Source organism: Gymnodraco acuticeps, unplaced genomic scaffold (assembly GCF_902827175.1).
Source record: "Gymnodraco acuticeps unplaced genomic scaffold, fGymAcu1.1, whole genome shotgun sequence".
NCBI classification, from domain to species: domain Eukaryota; kingdom Metazoa; phylum Chordata; class Actinopteri; order Perciformes; family Bathydraconidae; genus Gymnodraco; species Gymnodraco acuticeps.
Window position 1 is genome coordinate 320703 of NW_022992343.1, and position 18755 is coordinate 339457.

The 18755-nt window shown below is 40.3% G+C and overlaps 1 protein-coding gene across 1 annotated transcript in view; it reads right to left on the reverse strand.

The window, feature by feature from the left end:
* Positions 1–18755, reverse strand: part of chd6 (chromodomain helicase DNA binding protein 6) — a 158200-nt gene that overhangs the window by 79094 nt on the left and 60351 nt on the right. The window contains 3 exon segments of the mRNA XM_034208729.1: positions 5422–5542; positions 9062–9157; positions 9160–9667. Coding sequence (XP_034064620.1) covers positions 5422–5542; positions 9062–9157; positions 9160–9667 — 725 coding nt within the window.

An 18755-nucleotide genomic window follows, 5' to 3' on the forward strand; every position in this document is an offset into this window, starting at 1 on the left:
CTTTAACACTTCCAGTTTTTCCTCGTCTGCAAGTCAACGGTTTTTGAATGCGTTTGTGATTAGATACCTAAGATAAAGTCTGCGGTTAACACGAGCTGAAGAGATTTTCCTGTTTTGTTCTATGACATAAAATACCTCAGTAAATACTCCACTGGTAAATGTCCGAAGCTTGTATGTATCTTAAAAACAGAGGTAGCTAACGGGCGACTAAATAAACTACTAAACGTCATCACACTAGGGCTGGGCGATTTGGCCTAAAAATAAAATCGGGATTTTTTTTCTAACTAATGGACAATTTTCGATTTAAACCTCGATTTTTTTCAGTTTTTTTCTAAACAAACCAGACCAAGGGAACATTTAAATACATATTTTCTTTATTAACACAATACAAATAAATGAGATTACCAAGTAGTCTAGGCCTATGTGAACAAATCAGTTGTTCAAGAATACAAAAAATAAAATAAAAACAGCACCACGGCACTTGGCTGTCATTAATGTGCAAAGATTTTTTTTAAATCAAACTGGAAACAAAATCTCTTTTAGGCCATCCCTGAAAAAACTTGTAAAATGAAATACAACAAATAATAAATAATGATAATGAAATGAATAATACAAAAATACCCTCAAACAAAATAACATCACTTTAACTTCTAGGAAGTTGTCTACAGGTTTTTCGCGAGGAAGACAAGCCTGTCTACTGCCTCTGGCTTGAGGCATGCTCTTTGGCATGTTACAATGTTACCCCCCGTACTGAAAACCCTCTCCGAAGGGGCACTTGTGGCAGGAATGGAGAGATATTTCTTGGCCAGATTACTCAGTCTTGGGAAGTTAGCTTCATGTAGCTTCCACCACTGCAGTGGGTCTGTATCAGGGTCTGTCTCAGACGACAACAAATAGGATGACAGCTCAGCTTCAATTTTGTCCTGCTCTGACTGGGAGGTAGACGACACTGTCAGTAGTGATGTGTGGGTCGCGAACGAGCTGGCTCTTTGAGCCGGCTCTTTTAAGTGAACGACGGGAGCCGGCTCTCGCCTGCGAACGAGCCGTGTTTTTTTTTTTTTTTGCGGAGGGATCTAGATCGGCATGAAGGCACATTATGCAATGTGCACATTATCCCGCTTATTACACATGGCCACATTCTCAACAAAGTAACGACATGACTCCTAATATTAATTTAAATGCTTTTATGGATTTAGAAAATGATTTTATTGACTTAAAAAATAGTTTTATGTATTGATTTAAATTGATATGCATCTGCTAAGAAAAATAGTCCGTTGTTACTGTTTGTACTAACGTAACAACGGCAGGAACTGCTTCGATAGTGTTTTGAGGAGCTTTTTGATTACAGATTTGAAAACATCGTTGCTTGCTTTAAAAGTAGCACAATTCATGATGTCAGACCTTGGGAAGTATCTAGATATCCCTGCCCTAATGCCAAAGTAACTGGCAACTGAATATGTGTCGCCGTTTGATGTCTATGTCTGGACCGCTGCGTAAAAAGGAGGGTTTCTGCCCCATTACTTCTCTTCTTACTTCTATAAGAATAAAATAACACGGAGGACGGAGATCTCTTTTCCTCCCCCTCTACAGACCGCCCAGCAGCTGATCTCAGAGCACGCTCCCCTCTCCTGCAGGGGGCGTGGTCAGCTGCAGCTCACAGAATCAGCCCCCTGCAAAAACAGCGCTGGAAAAAGCAAATGGAGCAAAATGAGGCATGGCTAAAATGCAAGATATTTTTGATATTTTGAAAAAAAAAAAAATTTTTATATACTTTATATAGGTCGACACAGTAGCCCCTTTTTTTTTAAAAATAGTTTGTATAGGTGTTGCTATCTGTTTTGTGTAGCGTGGTTCTACAAGCAAGTCAATGCATTCATTGGGTGGTATCAGAGATTTACACGGGTCTGTAAATGCAATGAAAACAATTGGCCACAGCAAATCATTTATATTAAACTTTATTTACTCTTGAATACTTCAGTACAAAGGATGTATTGAATAATTTAAGTGATATATGTGTACACAGAGCTGCAGATCGGGTAGTCACAGGCAATGTGTCTGAGTTTTGTGCGCGTTCTGGAAAGTGAGAGAGTAAGCTACTACGGAGTCCCTTAAAGCAAAACAAATCTGCGGAGTCTAGAAATGTTTTTAAATCGCGATTTTTCGGTTCAGCCATTTCAAAAACCGTAGGAAAGTAAAAATGCAAATTAATCGTTAAAACCGAAAAAATCGCCCAGCCCTACATCACACCGACACAAGTTCGCCTTAAATTTAGCGGGGGTGATGCTGTGTGTCCGTGATAATTTTTGTTTATAGCCTAGCATTACCTTTTTACCTCTGGCAATTGAATTTATATTTCAAAAACCATCAAGTAGTGGTAAAATGTGAAGATTAACCTGCTGAACAATAATGTGTAAGTACTATAAACGTTTGTTGGCCACAGATCTTATTTTCTGCAATATACCGATATCCAAAGGGGAAATCCCATTACTTTTGGTCCGAGGAGTCCTTCCGACAAACATCCGTCATCACTGCACGTCTCTATAGTCACAGCTCTGTGGTGTCACTCAATGTCCGGCCCACAGCCCGATCTGATGTCACAAGGGAAGGCCAATCTACACTTCTGAAGGCTACTGTTCCACACACAGTCAAAGCTGCTCCAATTTGTGAGTGTAACTGCGTGTCAAAAATAGAGCAGAAAATACTCTAAAGTTGCAATAAACACATCAAACCTCTATGCTTAAAGGGCCCATGTCATGCTTTTCTGGTTATTACCCGTCCCCTTGTGTTATGAAGGTGTTTCTGCATGTAAACGGTCTGCAGAGTCAAAAACCCTCAAAGTACCCCCTGTAGCGAGCAAAACTCTAACACAGAAAAGACCTGTCTATGATTGATCCAAATGGACCAATCCGTGGAGCCGTTACGTTACGTCCGCGGAGCCGTTACATTAAGTCCTCACTTCTGACTTCCTCACACACACACTCAATCTTTTCTCAGCTGCAGCTCCGCCGATTTCTCCTCCCTGAGACGGCGGGACGCGGCGAGGCTGTGAGACGGTGTGTGAGCACACACACAAACTCCCAGCCAGGCTGCGGGTGTGTGTGTTCGGGCTGGGTTTCGCTGTGTCTCGCTGTCTCGCAGACGGCCACTGGGCTCATAGGGAGGGGGGGGGGGGCAGGAGCTCCAACAAGGCGTGTAGGACAGAGAGTGAATACACATACTATACAGAGATGCTGTTTGAGAAACCAATGTGAGTTTGGAAAATTGCACAATATAAATCTATTCTAGTAGACCTCAACAATGGAATTATGATCAGTAGAAATGGCCATGACATGGGACCTTTAAGTTGCAAAAACACCCAGTGTTTCCACCATCGACCCAAAACCAAATATTCCAAACAAAAATCTTGAAAGAAAAAATGGTAGTTACTAGGGGTGTAACGGTACACGTACCCGTACCGAAATTATTCGGTACGGGCCCTTCGGTTCGGTACAGGTGTGTACCGAAGTGTACCGAACTAATATAACGTTAAACGTAAAAAATTGAGAACGTGAACAACTTTTTAGAAGTAATCTCAGGTGCTGCGTCGCAGCATTCAGAGTAATTTGCTCACATTGGGTTCAACGCGTCATAGAGCGAGCAAGTCATTTCATTGGATGAGAGGCATACTGGTCAGAGGGATGCGTTCAAATGTAGTCAGTAATTTGAGGAACTGTCAAAAATTAATGGCGAACGCAGATAAAGTTGAGCTCGAAAATCCTCCAGCATCATTGAAATCTCCGGTTTGGGAACATTTTGGTTTCGCAGTTACGTACAAGGATGACGGACAAAGACAGGTGGACCGAACCAAAGCTGTTTGTCGGCATTGTTCAACTAAAATTGGTTACGCGGCTGGCAATACATCAAACTTGCACACTCATTTGAAAAGGCATCACCCGAACGTGAATATCACCGGTACCAAAAGAAAAAAGACTGAAGTGCAAACCCAACTCCCACTAGCATGTAAGCCTCCACTACTCGCAGAGAGTTCAGACCGAGCCAAAGCTATTACAAACACCAAATATCCTTATGTTGCCATGTTAGCAAAGCGCTACCTGGCTGTATCGGCTACCTCTGTCCCTAGAGAGGGTGTTCTCCACAGCAGGAGACATTGTTAGTGCCAGCAGATCTGCCCTTTCGGCAAGCAATGTGGACAAGTTAATTTTTCTTTAAAAAAACATGAAAATACAATGACAACAAGTCCTAATGTCAAGCTGGCTGCTTAGGAACTAGTACAGTACAGTTCAAATACAGATTATTTCAGTTCATCGAAAAGCTGCACCTTAATGTTTATTTTATTATATTTTGTATTTATTTGAGTGAATATTCACAGTTTAATAATAATTAAAAACCCAAAACTAATAGTTTATGTTTTGTGAGTACTAGTAGCCTACAGTAAAGTAAGAAGACGGCGGCATTGTTTCGGGCTAATGGTTTAATGGACTGCTTTTAAATAGCACTTTTTCAGTCCTTAAGACCCCTGAGAGTGCTTTTAAATATACAAGTCCAAGTGTTCTATTGATAAATCACTTTGAGCTTCGTCCTGTGCATGAGAAGTGCTTTAAAAATAAAGCTTTATTATTACAATTGAGCACTCACTGTTTCACACGTTTATCCAGAGGCTGCCGTACAAGGTGTTCAGAGAAGCTGACATTCACACACATTCACACACCATCGGCCATTGATATGTCGTCTGCAGGGACTGGCGAACGAACCCCCATGCTGATTGGTGGACGACCACTCTTCATCACAGCCATTACCCAGTCCTATCGTATATTAATAGAGCTTGTTAAACTCGTCCAAATAACGCAAATACTCTGGTTTACGAGCATATATGACAAAAACAAACTGGATGGAATCAGGCAATTTGTTCTACTTTTCTTTTTAAAACAAATACAACAGAGCTTATCAGTCAATCTGTTAGAATAGTTGCTTGTTGTTTGTGTGCGACCCTAACACAGAGAAGGAATGCTATCCATTAAAAGTGTTTCATAATTGTATCACAAGCAACATCAGAGATCCAATTTCCAAAAATGGGTTTCATTTCACTTTCGGAACAACTAAAACAAAGCTTCCTTGTGGTGTCATATTGTGTGTGTGCCCTGTAGCTATCTCCTTCCTTTTGAGGCTCAATAAGATACAAAATAAAGCCGGAGCAAAGTCCTTTAAGTGAAATATTTGTTCTCCGGAGAGAAGAACTAGGTCATTTGTTGGGGGTGACAGCTTTACAGCCCCCTTGCTTTTCAATGCTTGCCTCACTCCATCAGTGTCCACTTGGAGAGCTCTTCCAGCATGGCCTCTTCTGAATCTTTACCATTCCATCCTTTCCTCATTTATAATTCTCTCTCTAGTTCCACAAGTATCTGTCCAGTGTGGATGTCTTACCTGGGTTTGCGGCCCCTCTGTTTTGGCGCTGAGGGGACGGGGGTCTTGCTGTTGGCCTGTCTGTGGTTCTTGTCATGGTGGACCTGCCCCTTGATGTGGACAGCTGGTGTAGGAGGAGGTGCTGTGGTTGGTAAGAGAAAGCAAGAGCATTTTACAGGATTGGTGACAATTTCATTTTTGACTTGAACATAATTTTGACCATTATTTTTCTATCCGGAGATTTTATTGATAGGAAAACCTGCCTTTCATTCAGTATATTCAGACAGAGGCCTATACACTATCACATACTACAGTTTAAAAAAGCAGAAATAAAATCTGAGCTGCTCCGTTTTAGTTTAACACACACAGTTAAGCTCACACACACTATTGTATGAACATATAGGTTCACCTACTGAATTAAAAACAGAAAAATTAAGCAAATAAAGTGAAAACCGTAAAGCAGATTCAGGCAGTAGTCGTATAGATTCACACTTAGAGTATTAGCCTACAGAACAGTACAGCTAACAGAGAAGAGATAACATCTGATCCTTTATAATATTAAAATATGTCACTGGATAAGAGAAACTTTGACCTGCTGGGGGCACTAGATGGAACAGTCAGGGATAATCAAAGCGATTAATTCTGGCATCCAGCAGACAAACAGCTGATTCAGCATTACTCTGACATTGTTGTTCCTGAAGCTAACAGATGGTAGGTGGCTAATACTGGTAGCAGTTGTTGAGATGAGTTGCTTAAGAGACAGGGCTAATGTGCCCAAAGATGAGAGTATATTGACAAAACAACTGTCACAAAATATAACATGTTAAGTGTTATACTGTTATTATATTATATTAAATCCTCTGAAACTATTATTTAATTTAAAAAGTAATTATTTCTTAAATAGTTTCACAAATAGTTTGATTTATTTGCTTACATACATGCGATTATATTATTTCACAGTTATTCATTTATTTAAGTAATATTGAACATTTGGATCTCCACTAGGGATGGGAAACGATTAATCGAATATTAATTTGTCTTTTTTCCCCTCTTTTTATAGGATATGTACATTTTGGTTAATCGGTTAACTGTTTTCTTGGGGGTCGAATATTCGAATATACATTTGCTTTCAAATTCCCATCGCTAATCTCCACACAGGCCAACCTCCGGGTTAGCAGTGACCATTGTTTGGTTATAGATAATTTGACAGTGTGTAGAAAATTGTACATTTCTAGGTTAAATCCAAAGAACACTTCTCTGTAGGGATTTTATTTTAGATCTCTGTGTGTCTCACTAAGATGCAGAACCAGCGTTTGAAAAACATGCTTTCGTGTTTTTGAGATATTAAGAAATATTGGAGAGTCTTTCAAATATATAGAAATATTGGAAAATGTTAGTTACTATGCAAACCTGCTCATCCTTTCGATTCATATTAAAGGACACTTTGACCTTGTCCTTTGCATCCTTATTGGCATTCATTAAAGCCTTTAGCTGGTGTAATAACACATACTGTTCGTAATTCATACAATTCATATAGTCCATGATTTAAATACATTTGGCATCATCTCTGTTTATGATGAGGAGTGGTGTCCTACAACACTATTGATGTTATAAATATATATATTTTGAATTTCATATTTACAAAATAAATCAATTTTGCAGCTTTAAAAGACAGCTAATGCATCCAACAGCGTACAAGCACAAACACTCAGACTTATTTAAATATAATAATCACATTGAGATAAGGCTTAGTTTTATCTGAGCATAATTTAAGGACATTTAATAAAGAACAGTTACAGACTGTGTCTTCCAATAACTGAGGAAATCCAATAGCCTTGATGCTCGATGTGAGACTCTTATGAAGTTTCTCTTTGGTTTTTGACTCAACCGAGAGGAAACACAAACACACACATAGGCTGCATCTCAGGTCGGTTAAATGGGTTCCTTGCGTCCCTCACTTGCGTTGTTTCCCTGTGACTAGTCCCTCCCACCAGGGAAGCATGGAGAGACGCAAGGAAACCACGAGAAGCAGGGAAATGAGTTTTAAGAGCAATGGGACGTCCTTTCCTCCGGAGCGTCACGTGAAGCTACGTCCGTTTGTGATGACGCTGCACAGCTGATCGTCTGACAGCAGCTCTGTCCCCGTTATTTTCACAAACACCCCCGCCTCTGTTAGTACACATTTACTGACACAAACATTTGTATCATCTGTTGTAGACCCCAATAAATAAAATCAAGTAAGAACTAATTATCAAAAAAGATAAACGCCATTCTTAAAATGTATAAACGAACATTAGTTTGATTAATATTGATTAGAGGGCACAAAAGAAATAAAATAATTGAGAGAAGAAAAAGAGATATGTTATCTATCAAAACCCAGTTAGACTAACATTCATTGGATTGCACACTTTGTTTGTTTGTGTGGAAATGTAGCACTTTAACATTTTAAATAGCACTTAATGACTGACTGAATGGAAATGACAATAAATGAAAATGTAAAACGAAAAAAGCGATCATGAAAATGTTTCCCAAAAATGAATAAAATGATTTTTGACCACTTTGTTGTTCAGATATATCACATATTTGTAACTAAATGATACATGAATTGAAACAAAACATGGTATAAACTGAGGAGTGACTCCCGTGAGGTTCATGTGTTTTCTTCACTCCGCTGGGAAACTGCTCTCATGTCAAGAAGCATCAGATCAGTGCATGCGCTGCATCGTCCAATCAGTGAGCGATACACAGTAAGGGGGCGGGGCGAGTGTCTGAGGATTTCATCTGAGGATGGTCTGGTGGTTCCTCCATTATCGCTCCTCGGTCCTCCGGCAAAAATAAGGCCATTGAGACGCTACTCAAGATGGCGCAGACAAATCAACTTCCGGTGATACCAAGGACTGAGGAAATGAAAATAGTCGACCTGAGATGCAGCCATAGAGAGACACATCTGAGGTTCCATCAAAAGTCTGTCTGGATCAAAGGAAAGGTTTTAAATGCAGCTAAGGCTAAGGGAATTTAAGGCGACAACAAATATTGTGACAGTCACATTGTTGATTTCATCTTGTGCAGTTAAAGATAATTTCATATTGTTACTACTATGTCGTTCAAATGTAGTATTAATCCTTATATTTCAACTGCTTTTTACACAAGCTATAACTATAAATAAATCAAATGGGGTAAAGGGTGTGAAAAACCCTCTAACAACCAGGAGATCATAACAGATCTATACCCTTTATTACAGGAGTGATAATTATGATCATTTTTGTCATATGAAGTATTTTTTATTTTATAAATGGAGTGTTGCTTCTCTATGAAAGGAATAATTGCTGTCATAATTATCAAATCTTATATCATTTGTATTTTTTTCTTTCATCATGTCTAGGTATGTTTGTTGTGAATATTTTGTTTTGTAAATACTTTTGGTATCCACTCTAACAATTATAAGAAAAAAGTATTTAATACAAAAAAGTTAATTTAAATAAAAAATAAATGACTAACAAAAATGATCACACACACACACACACACACACACACACACACACACACACACACACACACACACACACACACACACACACACAACACACACACACACACACACACACACACACACACACCACACACACACACACACACACACACACACACAGCCAGTTCTTACCTTGACTTGGTGGTACAGGAGGTATGATTTTGACCTTGGGTTTCCTCCCTCTCTTGCCGGGCACCTTAACAGGTACAGGCACTGGGACCACCGTGGTCCTCCCCCCCGCCACAAGCCTTCAGCTCCGTCCTCCCCTCCTTCCCCTTGTCCTTCGCTCCTTTCTCTCCTTTCTTCCTTGGGCTCCTTGCTCTTCCTCAGAGTGACCACCGTGGTCAACCTCTCCTCCCTCCGTTTCTTTGGTTTGGTGCTTTCCCTTTCCTCCGCCTCCCCTCTTTCTTTCTCCCGTTCTCTCTTGTCCTTTTTCTTTCGCTTCTTCTTCACCCTGCCTCCTCCCCCTCCATCGTCCTCCTCGCTCAGGGATGAAGGGGGTCGCGGGGCCCCTCCCGAGTGTTTGGCGGCATGGGCCCCGGCCACCGCGCAGTGATTGGACGTCGCCGTGCTGCCCACGGGGGTGAGGAGGCGGAGCTGGTCTTTGGGGCCCACAACCAGGTGACCCCGTGGGATTGTGGGAACTGTGTTTTGTGCGTTATTCTTTTGGTCCGAGACGGAGGAGCAGGCTGCAGCGGAGACCGGAGGTGGAGTGTGCTTCAGGACACCAGTTAACATCTGAAACACAAACATGTGGAATAAATTATGTTCACCATTATTATGCTGTTTTTTATTCAATCATTATTTATGATGTACTTAACCATTTCTTCCTAGCTGATGTTCAGCTACTGTCAAAACATTTTATTTTGACTCTATTGTACATGACATTTGTCCGTACTGACCCCTATTCAAATACCAACTTTTATTTGAGATCAACTGTTCTATTATTTAAACATAGTGCATGTAAATGGTCAGCAAAGGCTACAATCCCTGTAATTTGCTGATTTTGATGAGGTTGCCACTTTGTCGCATCACAAGTAAAACGCAATGGAAGGATAAATGTATGTTATATACCGTTATGCCTCCTCACTCACGTCCCTTTTCTATCAGCAGTGTCTGTGGTGTAGTGAGAATTGAAAGAAATAAAAATGTCTCTCAAGATGCCTTTTCTCACAAATGCATAGCTTTTTTAATTGGGGCAGGTATTAGATTGTTTTCTTAACATTCCTGCAACCACTTTATTAAAATGTACGACTAACCCAATCATTTCCAAGGTTTTCCTCTGATTATAGACCCCTTCCCTTAGCTCTGTATTTTTTAATTTATTTTGTACATACAACAGACCTAATACATCACAGGAGAATGAATATAAATTGTGAAAATAAGAAAAAAAGGAAGGGGATGGAATCATTTTTAAACTTGAATGAATCACGGACACCACACAGTGCAACACGGTGAAGAAGTACACTCACTATAATCACGCGTGCTGTTTGATGTGCGAATCACGCTGTGACTGAAATCTTATTACGCACAATGTTCTTTCATCAACTCCAGGATGTAACAGCTTTTCCACACAGCTGAGTCAGAAATAGAACCTGAGTATAATACTAACTATTTATTGATCTGTTATTTCTCAACAGAAATACAAATAAAAGTTCCAGAGCTTCAAGGTTGGAGACCTAATTTTGTGTTTGTTCTGGCAGGTGATTCTCCTCTACTCTGCTGGGATGTAACTAAGTACATTTACTCATTGTTATTTTGAGGTACTTACCTCCACTTCTACTCAACTACATCTCAGAGGGATATAGTGTACGTTTTTAATCCTCAACATTACTTTGACACTTTTAGTTACTTTTAAGATATATACAGTACCATGATGTGTTCATATGACATACATGCACTACTTCCACAATTATACTTGGTAGTACACATTTCAGAGGTTGTTCATTTCTGGTCAATTTAAGCTGGTCAGCTGTGGGCAAAAAACGTTTGTTTTCTTCATCATGGAATACTTTTTGAATATAAATAAAAAACAGCGCAAGAGAAGGAAAGAGGTTAAAAGACAGAGACATCAGAGAAACCAACAGAAAAAGGCAGACAGGAAGTAAACTTTTGAGGAGACAGCAGAAGAAGACAGACGGGAAGTAAACACGGAAGGGAACACAGTAAGGGCCTTTTAATAACTTGTTAATGGAAAATAAAGTGTAAACAGATTTGAACAGTTAAACAAAACCTCGAACACTGCTGTTACATTGCTTTTGCCACAGTTCCAGACAGTTTTCTTAGCAGAAGCAATACAATTATTTAAAAATCAATATTATGTGTCAAGTCGTTGATTTATTTAGAAGGGAGCCATGTAGTAGCAGGATAATGAGCAGCAGGATCCTGATCACCTTGTTGGTGTTCTCTTTCATTAATGACCGCCTCGCTGCACACTATACCCTACATATTTGTTATTGAAAAATAAGAAACATATAATATTCTGTAATTATAAGACACTCGTACAAGAGGCATTCAGGACGATAACTTAGTAACACTTAAACTCAAGACTTTACCTTTAAGTGGAGTATTTTGGACTGCGGTATAACTACTTTAAGTTATGTAAAGGAGGAGAGTACTTTTATAGCACTGCAGTGCAGCCAGTGAGACAGAATAGAGCGTGCTGCTACCATGTGACTGCGCTCAGAGTGTTTAACATGAATCCAGTAAAAGGAGAGGCCCCAAGCAGATGTGTGAAGCCCTCAGGGGAGTTAAGAATAGATGTTACTACCCCTGCTCACTATGCTGGGCTTCTACTCACAAAAAGTGAAACATGAAACCTATCACTTCCTGTAAAACAGAGTCATTTTTTCCAGAGCGCTTAGAATAGTAAATGTTGTCAAAGACTTTAGAGGTAATGGACAAGATGAACGTCAACTATGACCACTTTTAACACATCAGAGTTAGTAACGATGACTGCAGCATCTTACACTAGAGCTGAGCATTACTCTTCCCATGAGCAGATACTGCAATACAGTATGTAAAATAAAATAATTTTCAACTCTTTCAAATGAGGAGTGGTCGCATCCTGTTGTATGTGGTCGTCACGGGTAAAAGCCAATGAACCATGAGTGTATATATTAATAATATAATATATAATAATAATATATTTCAACTATACAGAAAACACTGGTGATGTCACAGGACAAATGGAGAGGCTTGTTATTGGCTGCGTACTTAATATGATATCTATCATAACCAAGACAGAAAAGCTCATTGGAACAGATCGGCTGGCAGACCCTGAATGTTGCTGCCCGCGAGTGTAAATAATTTATCTCCATACGCAGATCATCCTCCTCACTATACGGCTCTTAGATTGAGAAGTGACAAGCTAATTCGGGCAAAGTTTGAGAGCATCTTCCTTTCATTAAAATAGCATTTTATGAAACTCTGGGAGCAGGCTCAGCCCAGATCACTTATCAGGAAGATACGTCCCCAGCTGACACAGAAAGCGACGCAGGTTCTGGTCCAGGCTCTCGTCATCTCACGCCTAGACTACTGCAACTCCCTCCTGGCTGGTCTACCTGCATGTGCCATCCGACCTCTGCAGCTCATCCAGAATGCAGCGGCTCGTCTGGTCTTCAACCTTCCTAAATTTTCCCACACCACTCCGCTCCTCCGCTCCCTTCACTGGCTTCCGGTAACTGCTAGAATCCACTTCAAGACACTGGTACTTGCGTACCATGCTGCGAATGGATCTGGCCCTTCGTACATCCAGGACATGGTTAAACCGTACACCCCAGCACGTGCACTACGCTCTGCATCAGCCAAACGACTCGCTGCGCCTGCACTGCGAGGGGGACCCAAGTTCCCATCAGCAAAAACACGTGGGTTTGCTATCCTGGCTCCAAGATGGTGGAATGAGCTCCCCATTGACATCAGGACAGCAGATAGCTTGCACATCTTCCGGCGCAGACTGAAAACTCATCTCTTTCGACTCCACTTCGAGCGATATAACTATTAACAAAGCACTTATATACTAATAAAGGACTGGCTTATCTAAGCCAGTTGAGTAGCACTTGAAATGTTTGGCTCTATGAAACCTGATGTACTTATATGATTCTGTTTTCTTCAAGGTTGTGTCTTCCTGGTCAAATGTACTTATTGTAAGTCGCTTTGGATAAAAGCGTCAGCTAAATGCAATGTAATGTAATCTGGACCTATCTTATCTGGAAACCTTAAGCTGCATTCACATGACAAGTTGCAAAAAGGCTCTGTGCTGACCTTGCTGTTGAGTATTTACTGTATGGAAAGAGCTGTGTCGTCGAACAAGGCAAAAGATACCTAGGTTTCTGCTGAGCAAATTCAGATAATAGCTGTATGTAGTGGCAGGCTAGCAGGGGAGATAATCAAAGAAAGGAAACTTTTGTAGCTATTTTCATCACAAGGCCCTGCGCCCAACCTTGCGAGCAAAGAGAACATTGTGTAACATGTGAATACAGCTTTACTCTTATGTCAAGTTTTTTAAACCGTAGTTCTACGTTTTATCCCTAATGTCTTTAGCACTTTAACACCAACACAACTGCAATGTTGTTGCTTGCATGGATACAAAATCTTTAAAAATATGTTGGGCCACAAAGACATAATGTTAATTCTAAGAAGTCAAACTACTGTATATTCTGGGCAGTGTGTGATATCACTGTTTACACCAGGGGTGCCCAACCTTTTTTGACCCGAGAGCTACTTTTAAAGTTGCCAGTCTGCCGAGATCTACCAGTCCAAATAGAGAGGCGTAGCCATTACTGACAGCCTCCTACCAGGTAAATACACACTTCTACTTGTATAAAACTGACCTTTGTACGATTAATACTCCATAAAATACTGCAGATCCTTTATCTACCTCTTTCTAATCTTACACACATACAAGTATTTAACTGAAGTTACACAACAGTGTTGTTGATACAGAGTTGGAGTTTATTCACACGTCACATACAACAGTGGGTAATGTTTTCAAGAAACATTGAACAGTGCTGCCACATATGACACAGGAAAAAAGGAAAAGACTCTGAACCCTTTCTTTGCCATTATATAAAAATAGTGTTGCTACAAAAGTATAAATTAGGCTTACTAATAAGACAACTCAGATCTGAAGCTACACAGGAATCTGCTGCAACAGTGCAATAAAAAAGACCAAATTAATAGAATCAAACCCTTTTTTGTAGCATTTTAGTAGATTATAAAAATAAATGCCTTTAAAATAGGATGCAAGCAACACTAGTTTCTTAACCTGAATTGATAATAGACTATAATCAATTTAAGTTTGCATTCTTATACCATTTTGTACAATAATTATAATGAATAAGTTCAAACAAACTAAAACTTACAGCTGATTAATAACCTGTTGAAATGCTTCTGTTATTTTTACTGTCCCAAAAAGCGCGTCGGCAGCCTCCAGGAATGCTTATTTCACAACTTCGCCGTCTTTGAAAGACTTCATGTGTTTCGCAAGAACGAGAACGTGACTGACACGTTAAGATGCTATGGTAGCAGCCTTGCTCTTGTTGTTGGGCCTGGTGAAAATGGACTGCTGTGCATTTAGCTGTCCTTTCAGGCCCCTCCCCTTTTGGGAGCGTAGGGCAGAATTAGGAGGGAATTCCGTCTCGTATCGTTTGTGCACTGTTTTGAAATGCCGCTCCTAAATGACCCTTCTTCGATAAAGCCATGCTCGCATTGCAGATGAGACAGATGGGCTTTGAATTGGAATAGATACAAAAATAATCATCCTCCCACTCGTTGTGAAAATTATATATTTTGGGCTTTTTTTGCTTGTGCCATAATTGCGGTCTTGTGTGTGTGCGGACTGTCACTCCTGTTGCCACTAGTGATGTGTCGGTCGCGAGACATCACTTTTTTTTTAATTGAACGACGGGAGCCGACTGTCTATCTCTGTGGATGAAATCTGTGCAGCAACGCGTATCTCAGACCATTTACTGGTTCTGTTTACAACCTCGATCCCTTCTGCAGGAGTCGAATCACGTGCTCCTGCACGTTGTCTGCGTTCAATTAACCCCTTGACTGCCTCACAGTTTTCAGATGCTTTTTCTTGTTTTCTTGTTTTGTATCTATATCTACGCCGGGATCCGGAGTCGAGGCTGATCCTCTTGCTGTAGTCCTGTGTCTTGGATCCTCTATCCTGAGTTCTGGATTAAGTCGTGGACTTCGGGTCGTGGCTGAACCTGTCTCTGCGGTCCTGCCTTGGGTCTCGTCATGCTGCTTCCCTGATGGCTTCCACAGGATTGTAGCTGACATCCTCGTGGATTCATCTTCTTATTACAGACACATGCATTTCCTAACATTCGGTCTATATGCTGCAAAATGTATTATCTCTTCGATTTACACGCGGCATCTATTGCATGTCTGTCCGTCCTGGGAGAGGGATCCCTCCTCTGTTGCTCTCCCTGAGGTTTCTCCCATGTTCCCCTTAAACTGTGGGTTTTCTCTGGAAGTTTTTCCTTGTACGATGTGAGGGTCTAAGGATAGAGGGTGTTGTTTTTCTCATACTGATATTCTGAACAATCTGTGCTGTTGTATTTGCTGTAAAGTGTCTCTACTGTAGGCTATTTTTATTATATGTACAGCACTTTGGCTCGACCAAAAATCGTTTATAAATGTGCTATATAAATAAAACTTGATTTGATTTGATAATGCAGCGAACATGGATGTGGCCATAAAAAGGCTACATTTCATAAAGCTAGGCTGTTTTGCACACACACTCAATCTTGGGGCACAAAGTGTCTATTCTCTGGCATTGGTGACAAAATGGACAGCAAAGATCAGGGATGTTGTCGTCTGGATGAAGCGTTCATCCATGGGAAAGACTGTGCTCCGGGAAAAGCAACAACTCCTAAGTAAGCAACCCTCAGATTACTTAATTTGACCATTCTATACGACAGCTCATTAGTGCATTTTGTAAATTGTGAAGGTCTTAATTTGTTAACACAATGCAAGAAACATTATATAGATCTTATAAAAACTGAATCTTCTTATATAGATGATCATGAGACCAAATAACTTTATTGTTTGTCACAGAGCAAACACAAACAATGCATATTTAAAATGCATTTAAACACATACACGTATAATAGAAATAAAACTGTTCAAAAAATAATCACATTTCTCAATCAGATTTTCTTGTTTGTGTTATAGATCTGCCAAAACACTCTAATTCTTGATGTGAGAACTCGTTGGAATTCCCTCTACATGATGTTGGAACGATTCCTTGAGCAATATCCTGCCATTCAAGCAGCCAGCCTTGATCAGCGTCTGAGAAAGCCAATGGAGAGGGACCGACTTGCTCGACTGACAGAGGACGATTTCAGAAGGGCAGAGGAATTCATCCATCTGATGAAAGTCTTAGACACATCCACACTCTGTGTTTCCTCTGAAAAGAGCCCCACTTGCGGTCAGATCCTTCCAATTCTCCGAAAGCTTGAGAAGCATTTCACTGTTGATGAAGAGGGAGACACGGTGTTGGTGTCCAGCCTGAAGCAGGCTGTCTGGGGAAACCTTTCCAAGCGGTACCAAACTGATGGCATCAGGAACCTTCTTGAAGAGGCCACTGCATTAGACCCTCGTTTCAAACACCATGTGGAGGACAGCACTGTCTGGGACCGGATCAAGGAGAAGGTGATGGTAGGAAAGCTGACTGAGTCTGAACAGCCAACAGAACAGGACCGTGGTGAAGATGGTGTAACACAGCAGCAGTCTCTCACTCAAAGAGAGAATGAGGAGGAAGAAGATGGAGAGGAGAGTGAGGAAGAGCAGGAGCAGCCACCTCCCTGCAGCAGCAAGAGGGCTAAAATGACTCCGCTTGAGGAGCTTTTTGCTGCTGACAGCCTGAAGATAAAGAACTTATCAACCAGCACCATGTCCACCCAGCACCAGACTGACAGAGAGCTGAAGATGTACCAAGACATGCCACCAACAATGACATCTGATGACCCTGCTGCCTGGTGGTGGAACAAAAGAACCACTTATCCTTTGCTCTCAGAGGTGGCCTTTTCATATTTGTGTGTGCAGGCTTCCTCAACCCCTAGTGAGAGGGTTTTCTCCACTGCTGGAGATACAATTTGCCCAGAAAGATCACGCATACTACCAGAAAAGGCTGATATGTTGATTTTTCTCAACAAGAACGGTTGAGTTAGCCAGGTGTTGTGCACTGAATGCACTTTAGTTCAACCATTTTGCCCTTGTTATTGTTGCTCGGACTGACTTTTTCTTTTTTCTCAAACAGGAGGACTTATATGACTTATGTCAGTAGGTTTCCTGCTGCTACCTCAGTTGATATAAAGCACAGCTATTGTGTATTTTATATATTTATAAAAATGTCAGTACCTTAAAGCTTGAAAGAATAAAGATATTTTTGTTATCTAAACATTTGACCTCTTTCTTTTACAATTTTGGAATCGAAACGGGGAATCGATAAGAACCGGAATCGATAAGCAGAACCGGAATCGGAATCGATACATTTCAAACGATACCCATCCCTACTTACCTTTGCTGTGTTCTGATCAAAAGTTGTGTTCAATGGCATTAAAACGATAAAAACGCTGCTGAAGGTTAATCCAATGTCTCTGTGTCACTTTGAAATGATTACTGATAATCCATCATCATATTTATGGCTATAACTTAGCTTTCAGTTTTTAGTTTTCAGAGCGTAACATAGCTTTCGGTTTGGGCAAGCTGCGTGCGCATCATTCTCACTCCTCAATGGTAACGTGTAGGTGGATTTAGGAACTCCCCCTTCGATTCTATTGGCTCTAACGGTTCAAAAGAGGTGTCAATCATCAAAATCGACCGAGGGGGGCCAGAGATATGGCAAATACACCCAAATGACCCCAGAAGTGTTTTGTGTTTTTTGCTAAACCTCTCTAAAAAGGTCAAATGTCACTTGTTTTGCATCCATCTTGATACAGGGTACTTATATGTTATAGTTTGGATTCCTAAAGCTTGTAGTCTACTATCCCATCATTCAAGCGTGGTTTTCACTACAAGTAATGTGGTTTTTTTGGACGGACACTATAATTAAAAAATGTGTACTACAGTATGTTCAATCTGAATTTACTTTAAAATAAAAAAAAATCTGTATTGATTCTGACTTTTCTACATCCAACTCACAGGTTTATCATTGCTTTGAGAAAAAAGATTATTAACTTTTTAGAAGTGAAGATATAGGCATTTGTTCTGGGAATATCATTTTCGAGGCTGAGGCCTGAAAAACAGGCTTGGGGCTGAAGAGCGAAGCAGTTCTTTCTTGAAATGCTTCAGCACTTTTATGTTTTTATGACTTTGTTTTCAGTTTTATTTTGTTTTCTTCAAACTTACTTGTGACTTCTTGTTATTTTTCTTTTAATTGTCATTCTTGATGTTTTAGAACATTTGTTTAATTGAGTTGGTACTTAATCTTATAGTAGCAGGAGGTTTGTGGTGGATGTTTGTCTACAGTACGCCCCTCATAGTCTTACTTTTGTGGAGTGTTAACTTTTTGTCATTTGTTTAAATGTTCCTCAATTTTTCTCTTCAGTGATCTTTGTAATCACGATACCTAATGCCTGTGTTCTGTAATTATTTCAGCTCTCTGTTTAGGCTCTGGTGATTAAATTAAAATGAATTAACTGACCAAAAAGACAAGATTATACAACCAAACTCCAAGGTGAGAGATTCGTATACTAATGACAGTGTGTATAATGAACCCTGGATCATAATGAATAATAATGTGCTACCTGATTGATCCCTGCTTGCTGCACCACAAGAAGGTCAGAGCAAAGAGTATGCTAATGTTCAGGTT